This window comes from Hyaena hyaena, unplaced genomic scaffold, assembly GCF_003009895.1.
Source record: "Hyaena hyaena isolate Hyena2069 unplaced genomic scaffold, ASM300989v1 scaffold_1306, whole genome shotgun sequence".
In the NCBI taxonomy this organism is placed as follows: Eukaryota; Metazoa; Chordata; class Mammalia; order Carnivora; family Hyaenidae; genus Hyaena; species Hyaena hyaena.
The window spans coordinates 166353-185045 of NW_024081946.1; the positions used below are offsets into that span (position 1 = coordinate 166353).

General features: G+C 39.1%; 1 protein-coding gene across 2 annotated transcripts; it reads left to right on the top strand.

Moving 5' to 3' along the window:
- The first annotated feature begins 1786 nt into the window (after nucleotides 1-1786).
- Nucleotides 1787-17672, top strand: LOC120225063 (keratin, high-sulfur matrix protein, B2D). Of its 2 annotated transcripts, XM_039223291.1 has the most exons (4): nucleotides 1787-2262; nucleotides 7470-7681; nucleotides 14255-14441; nucleotides 17255-17672. In XM_039223291.1, the coding sequence occupies exons 1-4, from the start codon at nucleotides 1787-1789 to the stop codon at nucleotides 17670-17672; spliced, it is 1293 nt and encodes a 430-aa protein (XP_039079222.1). The 2 variants fall into 2 exon arrangements, with proteins under 2 accessions (XP_039079222.1, XP_039079224.1); XM_039223293.1 differs by lacking the exons at nucleotides 14255-14441; nucleotides 17255-17672 and having other exon boundaries at nucleotides 1787-2253; nucleotides 7446-7953.
- Nucleotides 17673-18693: the final 1021 nt, after the last annotated feature.

Below are 18693 nucleotides of genomic sequence, written 5' to 3' on the forward strand. Positions count from 1 at the left end.
CAGACTGTACCACAATATCAATGTTCCAATTTAAAACTACAAGGATGGATATTAATATATTTGATTCTTTTCCTTGATTCATCCCTCCTCTCAGTACTATAATGATTCATAAACTACAGCAAGATATGTAGCACACAGATTGACTCTTGCTTTCTGCACAATGTTTTAGTGCTCTGGGTAAAATATGATGATTTCATAAACACTGCTATATATAAAAACAATGACATCAGTACCTATACAAATAAATGTTTGGACAGATGATTTATTAAGTTTTTGATCTCTGACATTTTAGGATTCCTTCAACCATTTTTCACCTTCATACCTATAGTCATGGTTATCACATGACATGGATATCTTTCTTGACACTGGCATGAATCACATTCTAATATAATTCTATCATTGTACAAACCAATACCTCCATCTCTTAAAAAGCTAACTATGTGTTTCTATTCAAAATTGGAAGGAAATGACAAACCTACTGCAAATAGCAATAATAGGCTCTTTTTTTCTTATTTCCCTCCATATAACCCTAAACAGCAAATAGAAAATCATATTCTTTATTTTGGCAACCAACAAAATTGTTTCAAATTTATTTTACTGAAATTTATACCCAGCTCTCTGGCTGTGTACTGTGTAAATGGAGCAAGTCACTAACCTCTCCAAAGTATAGCCATTCCTAGACTCAACAGTATTCTAGTATCAACTGATACTGAGGGGAAATTAAAAGAGGTCCATATCACAACATTAACCCCTTTATACTTATACGGTAGGTACACGTAATCTCTTTTCACTTATATCCATTTCCTACCCTGCCTTATAAACACTGTGATACAGAAAAAGTATTTCTTAACTTCTGCTTTTTCTTTTATTGATTCCTTTTCATAAATTCAATTGTCATACTCTTTGGTTCAACATCCTTTCATAAGATACATGGTATAGTTACACAAGATGACATAAACTGAAAACAAATTCCACCTTTTAGAAATAAATACTGTCTAGACAATCCACAGAGCAATGATTTTTATCTTTCATAGAGAAATATAAATTACACTTAAAATTTTGTGTGGTATTTTCCTAATTACTGGCTATCAATTTTAGCCCTTTTAAATTCATGCTAATAAAATATCCATAGTAAGCTGGAATGGAACAGTGTTTGTCCTATGTATCTTCCTGAGTGATGTTTTCTCAAGTATGAATGTATGGAGTTCAGGAGAGATCATGGAAATTGGAGGCCAATTTCTGGAAAAATATATGAATTTCTATGAATGTGAAGTTTATCAGGATTTGTATCTGACTGACTGTAGAGACTATAATCTTATTAATCAAAAATATATAAAGATAGTCTTACACAAAGGGCAGTCAATTGTTAATAATTTTTTTCTGGAGACTTGGATTTTGGTAAATATTACTCCCAAATCAAATCCTCTTATGAGTGAGAGTCACTTGGTCAGGCGATGTGACCATAAATGCAGAATGGAAGCTGAGACTTGAGGAAAAATTACAGCATTGTTTGGAAATGAAACAACATTTCTACCAAGGATGGACACATTTAGTGAGTATTAGCTTAGCAATAAAGGAAAAACCAATTTGGGGGTGTAGTTAAAACAACTCAGTATCTGAACAATCAAAGGGCTCTGCAAAAGCTTGTTTAAAGAGTAAGAGGATAAAAATGCTGTCCATCACAAACACAGGAACTGGCCAAGACCTATAAAAAGGCCCAAGTGGAATACCAGCTCTAAGTCAAACCCCTCTCAGCAACCCAACTCTCAACCCAACTCCTGACACCATGGCCTGCTGCTCCACTAGCTTCTGTGGATTTCCCACCTGCTCCACCGGCGGGAACTGTGGCTCCAGCTGCTGCCAGCCCAGCTCCTGCCAGCCCAGCTGTTGCCAGCCCAGCTGCTGCCAGCCCAGCTCCTGCCAGAGTAGCTGCTGCCAGCCCAGCTCCTGCCAGCCCAGCTGCTGCCAGCCCAGCTGTTGCGGGACCAGCTGTGGCACTGCTGGTGGCCAGGAGGGTGGCTGCGGAGGCGTGAGCTGCCGCGTCAGGTGGTGCCGCCCCGACTGCCGCGTGGAGGACACCTGCCTGCCCCCCTGCTGTGTGGTGAGCTGCACTCCCCCCACCTGCTGCCAGCTGCACCACGCCCAGGCCTCCTGCTGCCGCCCATCCTACTGCGGCCAGTCCTGCTGCCGCCCTGCCTGCTGCTCCTACTGCTGCCAGCCCAGCTGCTGCCAGCCCACCTGCTGTGAGCCCACCTGCTGCCAGTCCACCTGCTGAAACTCTCTTTCTAAAGGAACCCTGAGAAAGTGGCACTTCAAAATGAGCCAATGCAGAGTCCCAATAAACTCCTGAGCTTCAATACCCAGGACACAGCTTTCAAATGGCTACATAATTTTCCTAAGATGTGAATCGAATCAAAGACCAAAAATATTTCATAAATCTGCACATGAACAGAAGTCCTACAAAGTTAAGAGGAATGTATAAAACTTTTACTATAAATATCATCTGAAATAGTTCAACAGCTCATTGGGTTTGGGATTTAATAAAATTTTTATTCTTCAATGACAAGGTCATTGTTGGAGCTTTCTTTTCTTTGGAATTTGTTGTTGATATTGGGGTATTTGGATTTTTCAAAATCTCAGACATGGTATGGCACTATGGTTTTTCTTTATTTTTTTCCTTTTTTAAGGTCTGCAAAAAATAGTTTTCCTTTGTTTTTGGACCATTAATGGTCCAATATTCTACACCCAAAATCTATGATTAAAAGAATGTGTCAGTATTTAGGAACTATTCTCCAAGGTCTTCGTGTGTGCAAATTGACAGGCTAGGTGTTTCAGAAGATCAATTTTATCAAAAAGGAATTTTTATGTTATTTAGCTTCTTGAGATATTACCAAATTTATTCATTTCCTTCATATATAATTATGTGTACAATTCTTTCAACTATCTAGGGCATAAAAGGGTAATACATAATTGGAAAGACAGTAAGCATAAGATTTCAAAGTTCTAGCATAAGATATAAAGACGTTCCAAGTTCTAATCCCCACTTAGTAACTAAGAACCCAAGGATTCTTGTTTTTTAAGTTTATTTATTTATTTTGAGAGGGAGAGAGAGCAGGGGAGAGGGGAAGAGGAAGAGCGACAAAATCCCTAGTGGGCTCTGCACTGTCAGTGCAGAACCCTATGTGGGGCTCAAACTCATGAACTATGAGATCATGACATGAGCTGAAACCAAGAGTTGAGTGCTTAACCGAGTGAGCCACTCAGGAGCCCTGGACCCATGGATTCTGGAGCAAGGCCCTTCACCTGCCTGGGCACCAAGTTAGAAAAATTGGAAAACAAAAGAAATGACTTTCATTGCTTACAATATCCCTCCCAGGCACAGGATGGGTTATTTCCTAAACAGGTGATGCACTGATAATTAGTCTCTTCAGATGCCCAGTGATGAAAAATTATGCAACAGTCAAGTAATGCTGCATGCATTTTCACCATGTTGAAGGTTTATAAAGCACATGAGAATACTAAAGAAAGCTCTGTAACTATTACTCCCAAAGTGAGTTAGTCAGAGAATACTCCATTCATTTATTACCAACTAGCATCCTGGAACTTAATGTTCCTCAAAATATGCTTTGGAAAATGATGAAAGGGAATTTCAACCAATGCTTCTACAACATCTATACAATTAGCTCATGTACCATGAACTAGAAAAATAGATATTCATTATAGGAATGGATTTAAATGAGCATGATACTGGCGTACACTATGCCCATTCTTAGTCTAATCTCCAGAGAAAGTTCTAGAATAAAGCAAGGATGAAATAAAAAACACACAATAAGAACTTCCACTTTGATGGATAAAATCTTTGATTTTAAAATCAAAGTGGTAAATCAGTGGCTGGAGATAAAGGGGGAATGAGGAGTGATTACTAAAGATTATCAGGTGTTCTTCTGGGTGATGAAAAAGGTTTTAACTACACAGAAGCATGGTAGTTGCACAACATTATGGATGCACTAAAGGCCACTCAATTGTACATCTTAAAATGGTTTAGTGTATGTTATATGAATTTCACCTCAATTTAAGAAGTAATTCGGAGAAGCTGGGTGGCTCAATCAGTTCAGCATCCAACTTCCGGCTCAGGTCATGATCTCATGGTTTGTGAGTTTGAGCCCCACGTCAGGCTCTCTACTGTTGGCATAGAGCCTGCTTTGCATCCTCTGTCTCCCTCTCTCTCTGCCCCTTCCCTCCTCAAATATAAAAATTTTTTTAAAAAAAGAAGTAAGTCAAAGAGGTGGGTCTTCACTAGCATAACCTTACCAGAATTAGAAAAAGGCATCACCTTTAGGTAGAAACAGTTTCAAGAATACACAGCTTACTGGGCCTATATCATCTTTGTATGAAAAAGGTTCTCCTTCTGAGTGGACAGAGCCTCCCCCATCAGGGCACAACCTACACATTCATACACAATGTGTCTAAAACATGTTCAATACTCTATGTCCCTCATATACCACTCTCTTGCCTTCCAAGGGGTTAGGAAGATTTAGGTTGGATGCAGCTTTTACTTAGAAGGACTTTATCTCAGAAGCACCAAAAGAGCCAGGTTGGCATTCAGAAGAGAAGAAGATCTTATTACCTGATTTAGAGTAAAAAGTTGGGGATGTTCAACTGGTTGGTATATCAACCACATCTTATCACTCAGGAAGCTAAGGCAGATGGAACTGAATTAGAGAACTAGTAAAAAGGAATTGAAAGAACCCCCAAATTTATAATAAGAAACCTAGAACCACGACATCTTAAAGAAAAATAACTCAATATATTAATATTTATAAACAGAAGGCAGGCATTCAATAATAAGAGACAAACACATTCTTTGATTCTATTGATACACTGATACTATTGGGTCTAGACCCCATCACTTAAATGAAGTAATAAAAACCAAAGAGAATAAGCACTGTAATAAAATCATCTTAAATGTAAAGTTATTGGCATTCTTTTCTCCAAGAAGATGATAGTGATTTCCAGCATTTAAAGAGGTCAGAACATCTACACAGGGAAATATCACAAATTGATTATAACTTCTTACTCTATTTGTATGAGAACCAATCAAGAAGAAATGGGTTTAAGTGGTAGGAGGAAATAATTTTATTTTCTTGATTAATTTAGGGGAGATATGGGAATGTTCAGATTAGTCTGTGGCCGAAAAGTAGAATTCTCAAATTTTAAGTGCCATACCTTATATCGTGGTTAATTTTATGTATCAACTTGACTGGGCTAAGGGATCCCCAAATAGCTAGTAAAATATTATTCTTGGGTGTGTCTGTGAAGATGTTCATGGAAGGAATTAGCATATGAGTCTGTAGAATGAGTAAAGAAGACTGCCTTCACCAATGTGGATGGGCATCATCCAATCCATTGAGACCCCAAGTAGAACAGAAAGGTAGAGGAAGGGTGAATTGTTCTATGGCTTAGGTTGGGACACTCATCTTCTCCTGCCTTCAGACTCCAGTGCTCCTGGTGAGACCTCTTGGCCTCCACATTTGTGTGAGCCAATCCCTCACAATAAATCTCTTTCTGTATATTTACATATACATCCTACTGGCTCTGTTTCTCTGGAGAACTCTGATCAAAATATTTTATTCTTAATAATTCTCTGAGGGCAACTAAGAACAGAAAAATGAAAATTGAGTTAAATTTTGCACCAAGGGAGATGATGAAAACAGTGCCACAGCAGAAAAGCATCAAAATGGAGACCTAACAGATAATACTACTATCCCCAGTACCCTCGTAAGCAGGATTTCAATTCCTCAAATATTTGAACTTTTTGGAAGGGGAGATAAATGTTTTTAGTATCAAAGATTCTACTGAATTTATATATGATAAATTTAAATAGCTCCTGAGATTGTAATAGGGACAAGTCTACATATTCCAAACATCCATGGTGGGAAAATTAGCTATTCGAAGAATCTATAATGTAGATTTGCTTAAGAAGAGGAAGCATACCTTTCTATTCACATTTGATGTGGTATCTGTAAATGCCTTCATTCTGATTTGGGAAGAGTTATGATCTAAACTCAAAACCGTCATTCCTGGAAAAGCAGAAACTAACACCTGCTATTCTGTTTCAAACTATGTAAGTGGCATTTTAACATCCACTTGCCTGTAATAGAGTCCATACTCAATGAAGGCCAGGTCACCTTTCCTTGCACCTGCAAAAAACTGTCATTTTCATCCTCATTAGCTGCCTCCTTCAAACTATATTAATTTTCCAGAAAGCTGGACTCATTCCTAGTATCTTCAGTAAACTGCATGCTGCTGATCTAACGTACCATAGTACGTCACATGCTCCCGTGCTGATATAGCTGAGTGTGATTTTTATGTAGTTAAGGACATTTGGATCTACAGGACATCCTAATATCAAAGATTAGATGAAGTCACAAGTCAAGCAGGTCAACCATTTTAGCACTCGAAATTTTCTTCAAGTTTATAATGTTGTTAAAAAAATAAAATTTCCAGAGAAGTCTCTAATACATAGTGTTATTACTCATCTTAAGCTCTGCATTTCTTCCTTTGACTTGAAAAAAAGTTTGAAAGTGAGCAAATTTTCACATCTTTCCTTTACCCTTTGATCTTCTCTGGAACAACTGCTGATGTGGAAAACAAAATATTGACTGTAGTGGTTGAAGAATTTAGTTTGGACCTAATGGCATGGGCTCAGGTTTCATATTCACCACTTCTTGGTGTGAACATGAGCAAGAGATATAACTCTGCTTGAGGCTCAATTTCCCAACATGGACGATGGAAGTTGTATAGGTAGGAGTACATAGGATTACAGTGAAAATTAAATGAACTGATACATGCAAAGTAGTCAGAACCACTTGGGCACATAAGTGCTCCAGAATCAGTAACAATTCATCCACATTCCCAGCCCACCAAAAAAGCATCCCTTTCTGGCCAACTGGATCACTTTGCTTCATAGTCAAATTGAAGATGAGAAATATAAAGGGGCAGCAGTTGACACTGGAGACTCATTGCTGGGAATTAAACTGTCATGTGAGACCCAAGAGCTCCATTATCAGGGTCAACACTGAGTAATACTGACACTCTGTAAAGGTGAGGCATCAATTATTCTTAGGGCAATGAGAAAATTTTAACAAATATGGGAGATTATGGGTTATGAACCCATGAATGCCAATGACTACCTGACTGTGGTAAAGAATCCTAATTGAAGACCAAATAAAAATGAACTTTTAAAGGCTTTCAGAGGGTGAACAAGTAACTCAGGAATAGGGCAATTATTATTCAGAGACAGATTATTTACATACAAACAAGGAAGAAATTTTGAGAATTATGTAAATAATGGCTGGTCAAGGCTTATAAAAGGCCCAACGTGGAAGTAACTACCAAAACACAAAAACTTCTCTCAGCAACCCAATTCTTAACCCAACTTCTGATACCATGGCCTGCTGCTCCACTAGCTTCTGTGGATTTCCCACCTGCTCCACCGGCGGGAACTGTGGCTCCAGCTGCTGCCAGCCCAGCTCCTGCCAGCCCAGCTGCTGCCAGCCCAGCTGCTGCCAGACTAGCTGCTGCCAGCCCAGCTGCTGCCAGCCCAGCTGTTGCCAGACTAGCTGCTGCCAGCCCAGCTCCTGCCAGCCCAGCTGCTGCCAGCCCAGCTGTTGCGGGACCAGCTGTGGCACTGCTGGTGGCCAGGAGGGTGGCTGCGGAGGCGTGAGCTGCCGCGTCAGGTGGTGCCGCCCCGACTGCCGCGTGGAGGACACCTGCCTGCCCCCCTGCTGTGTGGTGAGCTGCACTCCCCCCACCTGCTGCCAGCTGCACCACGCCCAGGCCTCCTGCTGCCGCCCATCCTACTGCGGCCAGTCCTGCTGCCGCCCTGCCTGCTGCTCCTACTGCTGCCAGCCCAGCTGCTGCCAGCCCACCTGCTGTGAGCCCACCTGTTAATAGCAAGATTGCTGGTTTTCAACTTGAAGTTTCAACTTCCAAATCAATTCATGAGCTAATTATTTCCTCCAACACCCCTGGACCACTAACAAAGTCTTGAACTTTTGTTTGTTTTTTGTTGTGAGGGCTACCAAAAATGTGGGCCTCACAGATCTATCTGATTCCATCCAATTCTGGGAAGACTTTGATCTCCCCAGTGAAGTTGCCAAAATACAAATTTGACTCAAGAAATGAGAAAACCAATTTGCTTTTAGGACACATTTGAATCTACTCTGTGACTCTGCTCACTGATGCCATGGAAGAACCATCTGTCCTTCTCAGATATGTTTACCTCCTGTACTCCCCTATCCTGCAAATTGTACTTTTTATGAAAGGAGAATAATATACCAAGGTCTATTAAATTATATCTATTTGGTGCAGCAAATAATATCTCTTTTTCTTCATTGAGTTTGTTCATGATATGTTTTTCATAGAGTCACAAAAGGTTTTAATCTCTTTTTGATATCCCACACTGCTTTCCTTATATCATGCTAGGAAAACTGATCAGATATACTAGAGGTTAGTCTCATAAAAAGATACAGCAAAGACAGTTATATAGGGTCTCATAAAGTGGCACAAGCTCTATTTCCATAACCCAACATTGCAAAGAGCTTTCACAACCAGAAAATTACAGAAGTTAGGAACTCTGAATCCAAAGCCAGAATATGATGTATTTTTTTTTCAAGTCTCTTAGAGGAATGCTCTTTCAAGCAATCTTCAAACCATGGTAACATATGCCAATATATTACACTCTTTCATTCACATGTAGCCTTGCAGAATAAAACAAGAGAACCACACTCTGGGAAAGCCTCTCTGAGGAAATACACTTTTGGTTAGATGGAGAACTTTACTCTAATTCCACTCCCCACCTCACGCCGTTTCTAAACTGAAAGTGAGGATACTAATGTATCTACTTTGGTTTAAAATTTTCACTTTGAAATATACATATTTATTGTTCATACACATGCACTGATATGTAATACACATGCACTGATATGTAATACACAATGAATGTATACATAACATACAATGAATTTATACATATTTAAACACAAGCATCAGGAAATGTTTTATAAATCTGAGTAATTTTGGACAAGGATCAGGATTAATTTGTGGTTTCTTGGAGTCAGAATTAGAGGGAGCTGAAGATACTCTTTTTTATTGAAACTATTACTTGGGTTAAGATTATAATACTTTATTCATGCAAGAGTTAAGGAAAATCAAGAAATCAGAAAGCATAAATAAAGGATAACATGTAAGCAAGGGATCAATTTCCCCAACATATCTTCTAGAGATTTGATCCAACCCAGAAGACACCTTGGAACAATAGAAAAGAAATGGCAACGTGCTTTGTCCTCTTCCTCCCCCGATTTTAACTTCTGACCACTTTCAGGTATCACACCTAAGAGCACTTGCTGAGAAAAAAGTATAAAATAAATGACAAGTGACTTAGGTAAGATGCAAAATTGGCTGTTTATCATTACCATACACCACTGCCAATCATTCTTTCTTTCCTTTATTCAACAGCCTTTTCTGAGTGCCTACATTCAAGATGGTGCAGAAGGCACTACAAAGGTTACCAAGGTGAATCAGACACGGTAGATCATACCCTTGAGGAATGAATGAGCTGGTAGTGTAATTCCACAAGTTTAGTCCTGGAGTTGTCTAAAAGATCATCTCATTTTACAGATGAATAAACCAATGTTCAGAGGGCTTAAGTGCCTTTTTTAAAAAAGTGATTTAGAATCACTTAATAATAGAACCAGTTTGAGAAGCCTATTTAGTTTAATTAGCTTAATTTAGTTCTCAGTTAAGGGCTCAGTTCCCTAGATCATGTGACCCAACCATAATCACCTACAGCTGGATTACTTTAGCTTAAAATTCTATGATTTTTTTTAATTCAAAAGCACAAACTAAAAACAACTGAGGATTTATCAATAGGGTATGACTGAATAAAGTGTGGTATGGTCATACTCTGGAAAATTGCATAGCTATTTAAAAGAATGAATAATAGGTATGGGATAGGCTAAAAAATTAGAAAACCTAGATAAAATGAATAAATTCCTAGAATCATATAAACTATCCAAACCAAATCATGAAGAAATAGAAAATCTGAACAGATCTATAACTAGCAAGGAGATTGAATCAGTTAAAAAAAACTCTCCCAACAAATAAAATCCCAGTACCAGAAGCTTCACTAGTGAATTCTACCAAACATCTAAAGAAAAGTTAAAACCAACCATCCTCCAACTCTTCCAACAAATTAAAGAGGAAGGAATACTTCCAAACTTACTCTGTGAGGCTAGCATTACTCTGATACCAAAGACACTACAAGAAGACAAAACTAGAGACCAACATCTGTGATGAATATTGATACAAGATTCCTCAAGTACTATCAAACAGAATTCAACAGTACATTAAAAGGATTATACAACATGACCTAGTGGGATTTTACCCTAGAATGCAAGGATAGTTCAATATAAAAAAAATCAGTGAAATGTAATACACTGCATAACAGAATAAAGGGGGAGAAAACATGGTTAATAAATGCAGAAAAAGAATTTAATGAAATTCAACACTCTTTCATAATAACAAAAAACTCAACAAACTAGGAATAAAAGGAGCTATGTCAGACTAATAGAAGCCATATATGAAAGCCCATACTAACACAATACTCAGTGATAAAAGACTGAAAGCTTTCTCTCTATGATCAGGGAAAAAGAGAAGGGTGCCCACTTTTACCTATTCTATGTATCATAGTACTAGAAGTCCTAGCTAGAGCAATTAGACAAAATGAAATAAAAGGCATCCAAATAAGAAACAAAAAGTAAAATCGTCTCTACTTGCAGATGAGGTTATATGATATTTAGAAAACCCTAAAGACTCCACCTTATCACCCAAAAACGATAAGAAAAATGGTTAGATTAGAACTAATGGTTGATGAGAACTAATAAAATCCAGTAGAGTTGCAGGTTGCAGGATACAAAATCGATACACAAAAGCAGTTGCATTTCTATATACTAACAACAATCTACCAGGAAGAGAAATTAAGAAAACAATCCCATTTACAATAGAATCAAAAAGAGTAAAATAGTTAGGAATAAACCAAGGAGTATTTGGTTTATTTGGTTTATTCAATAACCAAGGAGATGAAAGATCTGTGTACCAAACACTGGAAGTCACTAATGAAAGAATTAACAAAGACACAAGTAAATGGAAAGGTATTACATGCTCATGAATTAGGAGAATTAATAGTGTCAAAATCCCCATACTACTCAAAACAATCTACAGATTTGATGCAATCCCTATCAAGATTCCAATGGTATTTTTCACAGAAAGGGGAAAAAAATCCTAAAATTTGTATGGAACCACAAAAGATTCAGAACAGCCAAATCAATCTTCAGAAAGAACAAAGCTGGAGGCATCATACTTCTGGTTTCAAACTATATTTCAAAGCTGTAGTAATCAAAACAGTATGGTACTGGCATAAAGGCAGTCATATAGACAGATGGAATATAAGGGAGAGCCCAGAGAGAAACCTTTACATATATTGTCAAATAATTTTCAACAAGGGTGTCAAGACCACTTAATGGGAAGGACGGTCTTTTCAAAACATGGTGCTTGGAAAATTGATAGCCACATGCAAAAGAATGAAGGTAGATCCTTAAATTATACCATGTACAAAAATTAACTGATGGATAAAAAAAAAAAAACTAAAGTTAGGAGATAAAACTATAAAACTCTTAGAAGAAAATATAGGGGGAAAGCTTCATGACATTGAATTTGGCAGTGATTTCATGGATATGACACAAAAAGCATATACAACAAAAGTAAAAAATAAATAAATTGAACTATATCAAAATAAAAAACTGTGCATCAAAGGATCGATAAACAAAATGAAAATTCAATCTATAGAATGGGAGAAACATTTGCAAATCATATATCTAATAAGAAGCAAATATTTATAATATATGAAGAATTTCTACAACTCAACAGTAACAATTAAAAACTGGGCAAGGACATGAATGGACATTTCTCCAAAGAAGGTATACAAATGGGGGCACCTGGATGGCTCAATGGGTTAAGTGTCTGACTCTTGATTTTGGTTCAGGTCATGATCTCATGGTTTGTGAGTTTGAGCCCTGTGTCAGGCTCTGCACTGACTGTGTGGAGCCTGCTTGGGATTCTATCTCCCTCCCTCTCTCTCTGCTCCTCCCCCACTCACAAACACACACATACTCTCTCAAAATAACTAAGCCTTAAAAAGATAAAGTTAATCTTTTAAAAAAGATATTCAAATGTCCAACGAGCATATGAAAAAAAGTTCCATATCACTAATCATTACAAAAATGCAAATCAAAACCACAAGGACATACAATGTCTACTCCCAAAAAACCCAAAAAGTATTGGCAAGGATGTGGAGAAATTGGAACCCTTGTATATTGTTGGTAGATATGTAAAATGGTGCAGCCACTATGGGAAACAGTATGGTGGGTACTCAAAAAACTAAAAATGGAACTAGCATGTGATCCAGCAATTCCACTTCTAGGTATATACCCAAAAGAATTGAGAGTAGTATCTTGAAAAGATATTTGTACATCCACGTTCATGGCAACATTAATCACAATGGCCAAAAGGAAGCAACTCAAGTATCCATGAACAAACAGGTAAATGGATAAACTGTGGTATATACATACAACAAAATATTATTCAGCCTTAAAAAGGAAAAACATTCTGATACATTTATAACATGGATGAGTCTTGAAGACATGCTAAGTGAAATAAGCCATTCATTAAGAAGACATACTGTATGATTCCACTTATATAAGGCATCTAGGTTGGTCAAATTCATCAATACAGAAAGTAGAAAGGTGGTTATAAAGGCTTAGGGAGGAGAGAATGAAAAAGTTGTTCTTTAATGGATACAGAGTTTCAGTTTTACAAGATATAGAATTCTGGAGATTGACTGCAAACCAATGTTTGCACCATTGCAATGTGAATGTTCTTCACACTAGTGAAATGTGCATTTAAAAATGATTAAGATGGTAAATTTTAGGGGCATCTGAGTGGCTGTTGGTTAAGCATCCGACTATGGCTCAGGTCATCTCACGGTTTGTGGGTTCAAGCTTTCCTGACAGCCAGCTCTGAGCCTAGAACCTGTTTCAGATTCTCTGTCTCCCTCTCTCTGACCCTCCACTGCTCACGCTGTCTCTTTCTCTCAAAATAAATTTAAAAAACCTTTTTATTAAAAAAAGATGGTAAATTTTATATTATGTATATTTTACTACAATTAAAACTTTTTAAAAATGTACAGATCCCAACTTTTACTTTTTATTTATATTTTAATTTTACATATATGTATCTGTGTGTGTGTGTGTGTGTGTGTGTGTGTGTGTGTGTGTATGCTGGTTTATGTTTGCAAAAGCAAGAAGAAAGGTATCAAAGAATATATATCAAATTGTTAATATTATTTCTGAAGTACTAGTTTTGGACGGGATGGGTGTTTTGCAGAAAAGAGGAAAATTATTAACTTTATTTATATGCCTGTGTACTCCTTGACTTGTTAAAAGGCATATTCATTACTAGCATATATTTTTAATTTAGTAGAGTCAGAAAACAATCTACCAGCAAAAGTCTTAAGAGTTTCAGTTGGGAATATGTACATGGTTGGTGGAAGGCAAAAATATTGGTTAGAGCTCTTACTCTTATAATTTGCACAAATAGATCCTAGAAAGGCATAGTTCTTTTGGATGTTGATTAATGTTTTGATTACACTAACGTTAGTCATTCCAACTCTGAACATATTTTCTTTTATGAGGTCCAGATCCTTAATTTAGTGACCACTTAGGAAGAAAATTCTCAGTTTACATGAACTGTCTAAAAGTTAACAAAGGGCAGGTATGACAAAGCAAGTCAGGGGTGGCCCATGTCTAGTCTGTCATATGATGTACATAAAGAGGTGTTGCTCTGATTGGCTTCCATAAGCATTCACTTGATCCAGAGGGCAAAGAAGAAACATAGTAGGACTTAATTGAATAATGACCAAAGCAGGCTATAGAAATGCTATTTATAACTTTCTAAACAACTCAGGTATCAGCCAATCACAGACTGACTTTGCAAATGGTATCAAGGAACAATGCTGAATGCTAGGGAAATATGCAGCTCTAGGATATATATAAAAGACCAGAAGCAGAAGCTGTAGTCAAAACACAAAAACTTCTCTCAGCAACCCCAACTCTCAACCCAACTCCTGACACCATGGCCTGCTGCTCCACTAGCTTCTGTGGATTTCCCACCTGCTCCACCGGCGGGAACTGTGGCTCCAGCTGCTGCCAGCCCAGCTCCTGCCAGCCCAGCTGTTGCCAGCCCAGCTGCTGCCAGCCCAGCTGCTGCCAGACTAGCTGCTGCCAGCCCAGCTCCTGCCAGCCCAGCTGCTGCCAGCCCAGCTGTTGCGGGACCAGCTGTGGCACTGCTGGTGGCCAGGAGGGTGGCTGCGGAGGCGTGAGCTGCCGCGTCAGGTGGTGCCGCCCCGACTGCCGCGTGGAGGACACCTGCCTGCCCCCCTGCTGTGTGGTGAGCTGCACTCCCCCCACCTGCTGCCAGCTGCACCACGCCCAGGCCTCCTGCTGCCGCCCATCCTACTGCGGCCAGTCCTGCTGCCGCCCTGCCTGCTGCTCCTACTGCTGCCAGCCCAGCTGCTGCCAGCCCACCTGCTGTGAGCCCACCTGCTGCCAGTCCACCTGTTAAAAGCAAGGTTGCTGATTAAGGATGAAAGGGGAAACTAAGCACACTGCTCTGACCTCTGAAGAGGTGCTTAATTTTACTCCCATGCTAAGTACCATGATGTTTCTAAGCCACTCATTCAAGAATAATGAGTCTTGGTCAGGATCCTACTGGATGTGCTGAATTAGCGCACTGAAAACATGTATCAGAGTATCTAGATATCCTGCCTTGCTTGAGAAGACTCCAGGGTAGGGTATTTCTTCATTTCAGTGACATCTCTGGTCTCCTCCCTATCTTTTGATCCGCACATATTTTTAGACCGGCTTTCTCCTTGAATATCACGTTAATTCAAATAAAATGTTTAAATGTGTAAAGCAAACTGAGTTATTTTCTTCCTTCTACCTCTAAGCTTGTCCACCTTTAGCTGGAATTCAAGGAAGTGGATTTGCATTTTTAAATAATCCTAGAGCATACACATAAGGGCTAAACCAGAAAGACTGAATACTAATTACACTATGCTTGAATCCATCAGTTAACAAAATGCTCCGTGCATTAAATAATCTTTACAGTTATTCAAATACTTAAATGCTCTAACCTATAATAATTAGGTCTAAATCAGTAAGGCCACTTTGGGCTAAAATATTCAGGTTGATCATATCTATGGAATTTCTACCTAGATGTAGCTCTACCATTTGAATCTCCCTCCAGTTTATATACTAGATGTTCTCCTTCGCATGTGCCTAATATCTAGAGATTATACTCCTTACTAAATAGATTTTTAAGATATCTACCAGATACTATCTATTCGATACTATTTTCCAAGAGCATTTAGGCTTAATTCCTATGTCTTACCCTATTCTTCCCACTGGTCTCCAAATTGCTCTCCAAGTTTCAACTCCCACACTCACCTCCATTTACTAGAAATAAGTACTCCATTTACATAGAAAGTGTATCTCTGACCTAAATGAGGATAGAACAAACAGCCAGGGAGATACTCTGTGAGTTCTACCATCGTTGTTTGTCAGACACATGTATTAGAAATCTCAAACAACTATATAGGTTGTACTTTGCAACCCAGTTTGAAAGATAGTCTCTTAGGAAGTTAAGACAAATCTAGAACAAAAGAAAAATCTTTTACCATTTAATTTTTTAATTCCTTATTAAGTATTTCAGTGCAATACAAAATACAATAGAACAAAATGTAGGATACTTTAAAAAAATATTTTCCAAGTTATTTATAAGCTCCCAGCACTTACCTCTGTCATTTAATTGGTAGCAATGATAGATCAAACACAAGATTATGCATTTCAAGGAAAAATATCCTTCAAAATGTCATAATTCCCAGGTGTTTTTCGATGAGACTTGGTTCAACTATTAAACATAGAAAAATATTCCAGCACTTCCTAGTGTCTTTTGACAATAATAAGGACTCCTCCGTGAGAGGTACTACAGCTTGAAAGTTCTATTAAATCATTTATAAGTGGTACATGAAGCCATGAATCATGTCCAGTAAACCACCCATTCAAAACCAGACTCAGTAAACATTTATTAAAGTCCTACCCAAAGCTAAGCACTCTGCTAGATATCTTTATATATATACTATGTCACCTGGTTCAAAAAAAGATTTCTGGCCTAGAATATGGATAATAAATACATATTTTGAATTGATTGAGATCAAAGGAACTATAATAGTAACTCGACTTTATGTTGAAGTAAATTAGCTGGAAGTTTTTTTTAATGTTTGTTTATTTATTTTGAGATTGAGAGACAGAGACACAGAGAGAGCATGCACACACAAGCCAAAGAGGGGCAGAAAGAGAGAGGGAGAGAGAGAGAACCCCAAGCAGGCGTCACACTGTCAGCACAAAGTCCAAGATGGGGCTCAATTTCATGAACCATGAGATCATGACCTGAGTTGAAATCAAGAGTCAGATGCTTAACCAACTGAACCACCCAGGCACCCCAGTAGGAAGCTTTGAATTATACATAACCAAAGGGCACTCTTTTCATTTCAGTGGATGTTCTAATATCCTAAATGCAAGAGAATTCAGTCTATATAGTCAGAAGAAAAAAATAATAGTTAAAATTAAGAGCACAATTATCCTTAGCCTTAGAGATATGGACAAAATATCACGTGGAATAACCACGTCTACAAAATGAGGGCATTGGCATGGGCTAAAATAGAAGGACTCTTTGAACATGGAAAACCACAAATGTATTCCAAAGAGCAAAGGACGAACATGAGCAGTCCAAATGAAACTATAAAACAGACTAATTTCTAAACTGCTGCTCATAATGGGTCATAAGTATTTCAGTGTAAGCCAATCAGAGGTCCAATGAGGAATAAATTTAAAACAAAAACAAGGAAGATATGTTAAGAATTTTATAAATAGAAGCTGGCTCAGATATATAAAAGGTCTGACATAGACCTTACCACCAAAACCCCTCTCAGCAACTCAACTCTCAGCCCAACGCCTGACACCATGGCCTGCTGCTCCACTAGCTTCTGTGGATTTCCCACCTGCTCCACCGGCGGGAACTGTGGCTCCAGCTGCTGCCAGCCCAGCTGCTGCCAGCCCAGCTGTTGCCAGCCCAGCTGCTGCCAGCCCAGCTGTTGCCAGACTAGCTGCTGCCAGCCCAGCTCCTGCCAGCCCAGCTGCTGCCAGCCCAGCTGTTGCGGGACCAGCTGTGGCACTGCTGGTGGCCAGGAGGGTGGCTGCGGAGGCGTGAGCTGCCGCGTCAGGTGGTGCCGCCCCGACTGCCGCGTGGAGGACACCTGCCTGCCCCCCTGCTGTGTGGTGAGCTGCACTCCCCCCACCTGCTGCCAGCTGCACCACGCCCAGGCCTCCTGCTGCCGCCCATCCTACTGCGGCCAGTCCTGCTGCCGCCCTGCCTGCTGCTCCTACTGCTGCCAGCCCAGCTGCTGCCAGCCCACCTGCTGTGAGCCCACCTGTTAAAAAACCAGGTTGTTGATTTCCAGTTGCCCAGGACACAGCATCTCTAAACAGTGTATCTCCTCAACCACCCCCCTGGACCACCACAAGTTCTTAGAACTTGGAAGTCATTGGGTTTTTGTCATGGAGGCTACCAAGTGTATGAGTTCTACCTGATACTATTCTGCAACAAATACCTTGACTCTCCACTACCAACACAGAAATGCTGCAAACCTACCAGCTGATTCTCAAAATGCTTTGGATATACTATTACTGATTTTTCTTCAGGGTCGAAAACTACTACATATTGTGGAAGTAATCCTTTAGAACTACCCACAAGTCTAATTCTTCCTCGCTTTATTATCTATTTTTGCTATGTTTACCTAACATTTTTTCTAACATCAAAAGCACCAGGGTATAGTCACGTGACTTTCCTTAGATGTCACCAGAAAGAATGGAAGACCTTCACCTAATATTCAGCTTCTAAGAAGTAGGCTAGACTTTTTCATACTTCAACATCTTATTTCATCCCTTTTTTGGAGGGGGGAGATCTTAAGGATCTTGCCTGTTGGCTATTTCAATTTCATCTGTGATAAAGTGTTTTCTGTCATTTCTTAATAAATATTATAACTGGGCAAACAAACTATAGTCTGTGTTTCCACTTGTACATAAAATGTGATAATGGGTGAATGCCTGCCTGAAAGAAGTACATCTGTTTCTTTTTAAAAGAAACTGAAGTCATATACAGTGTAAGAATTCATTCATTCATTCATTCATTCATGCATTCTATTAACATTTATCAACCACCACTTCTTTTAAAATTTTTTTTTAAGTTTTTAATATTTATTTTTGAGAGAGAGACAGAGCACGAGCAGGGGAGTGGCAGAGGGAGAGAGGGAGACATAGAATCTGAAGCAGGCTCCAGGCTCTGAATCATTAGCACAGAGCCCGATGTGGGGCTTGAACTCACAAACTGTGAGATCATGACCTGAGCCAAAGTGGGATGCTTAACAGATTGAGCCTCCCAGGTGCCCGATCAACCACC

What these genes read in the sequence shown, in the direction of transcription:
- LOC120225063 (XM_039223291.1), top strand. Translation starts at nt 1,787, where the DNA reads ATGGCCTGCTGCTCCACTAGCTTCTGTGGATTTCCCACCTGCTCCACC. An exon ending in GCCCAGCTGTTGCGGGACCA is followed by an intron (nt 7,682 to 14,254) that starts GCTGTGGCACTG and finishes CTGACACCATGG; the next exon opens with CCTGCTGCTCCACTAGCTTC. An exon ending in AGCTGCTGCCAGCCCAGCTG is followed by an intron (nt 14,442 to 17,254) that starts TTGCGGGACCAG and finishes CACCGGCGGGAA; the next exon opens with CTGTGGCTCCAGCTGCTGCC.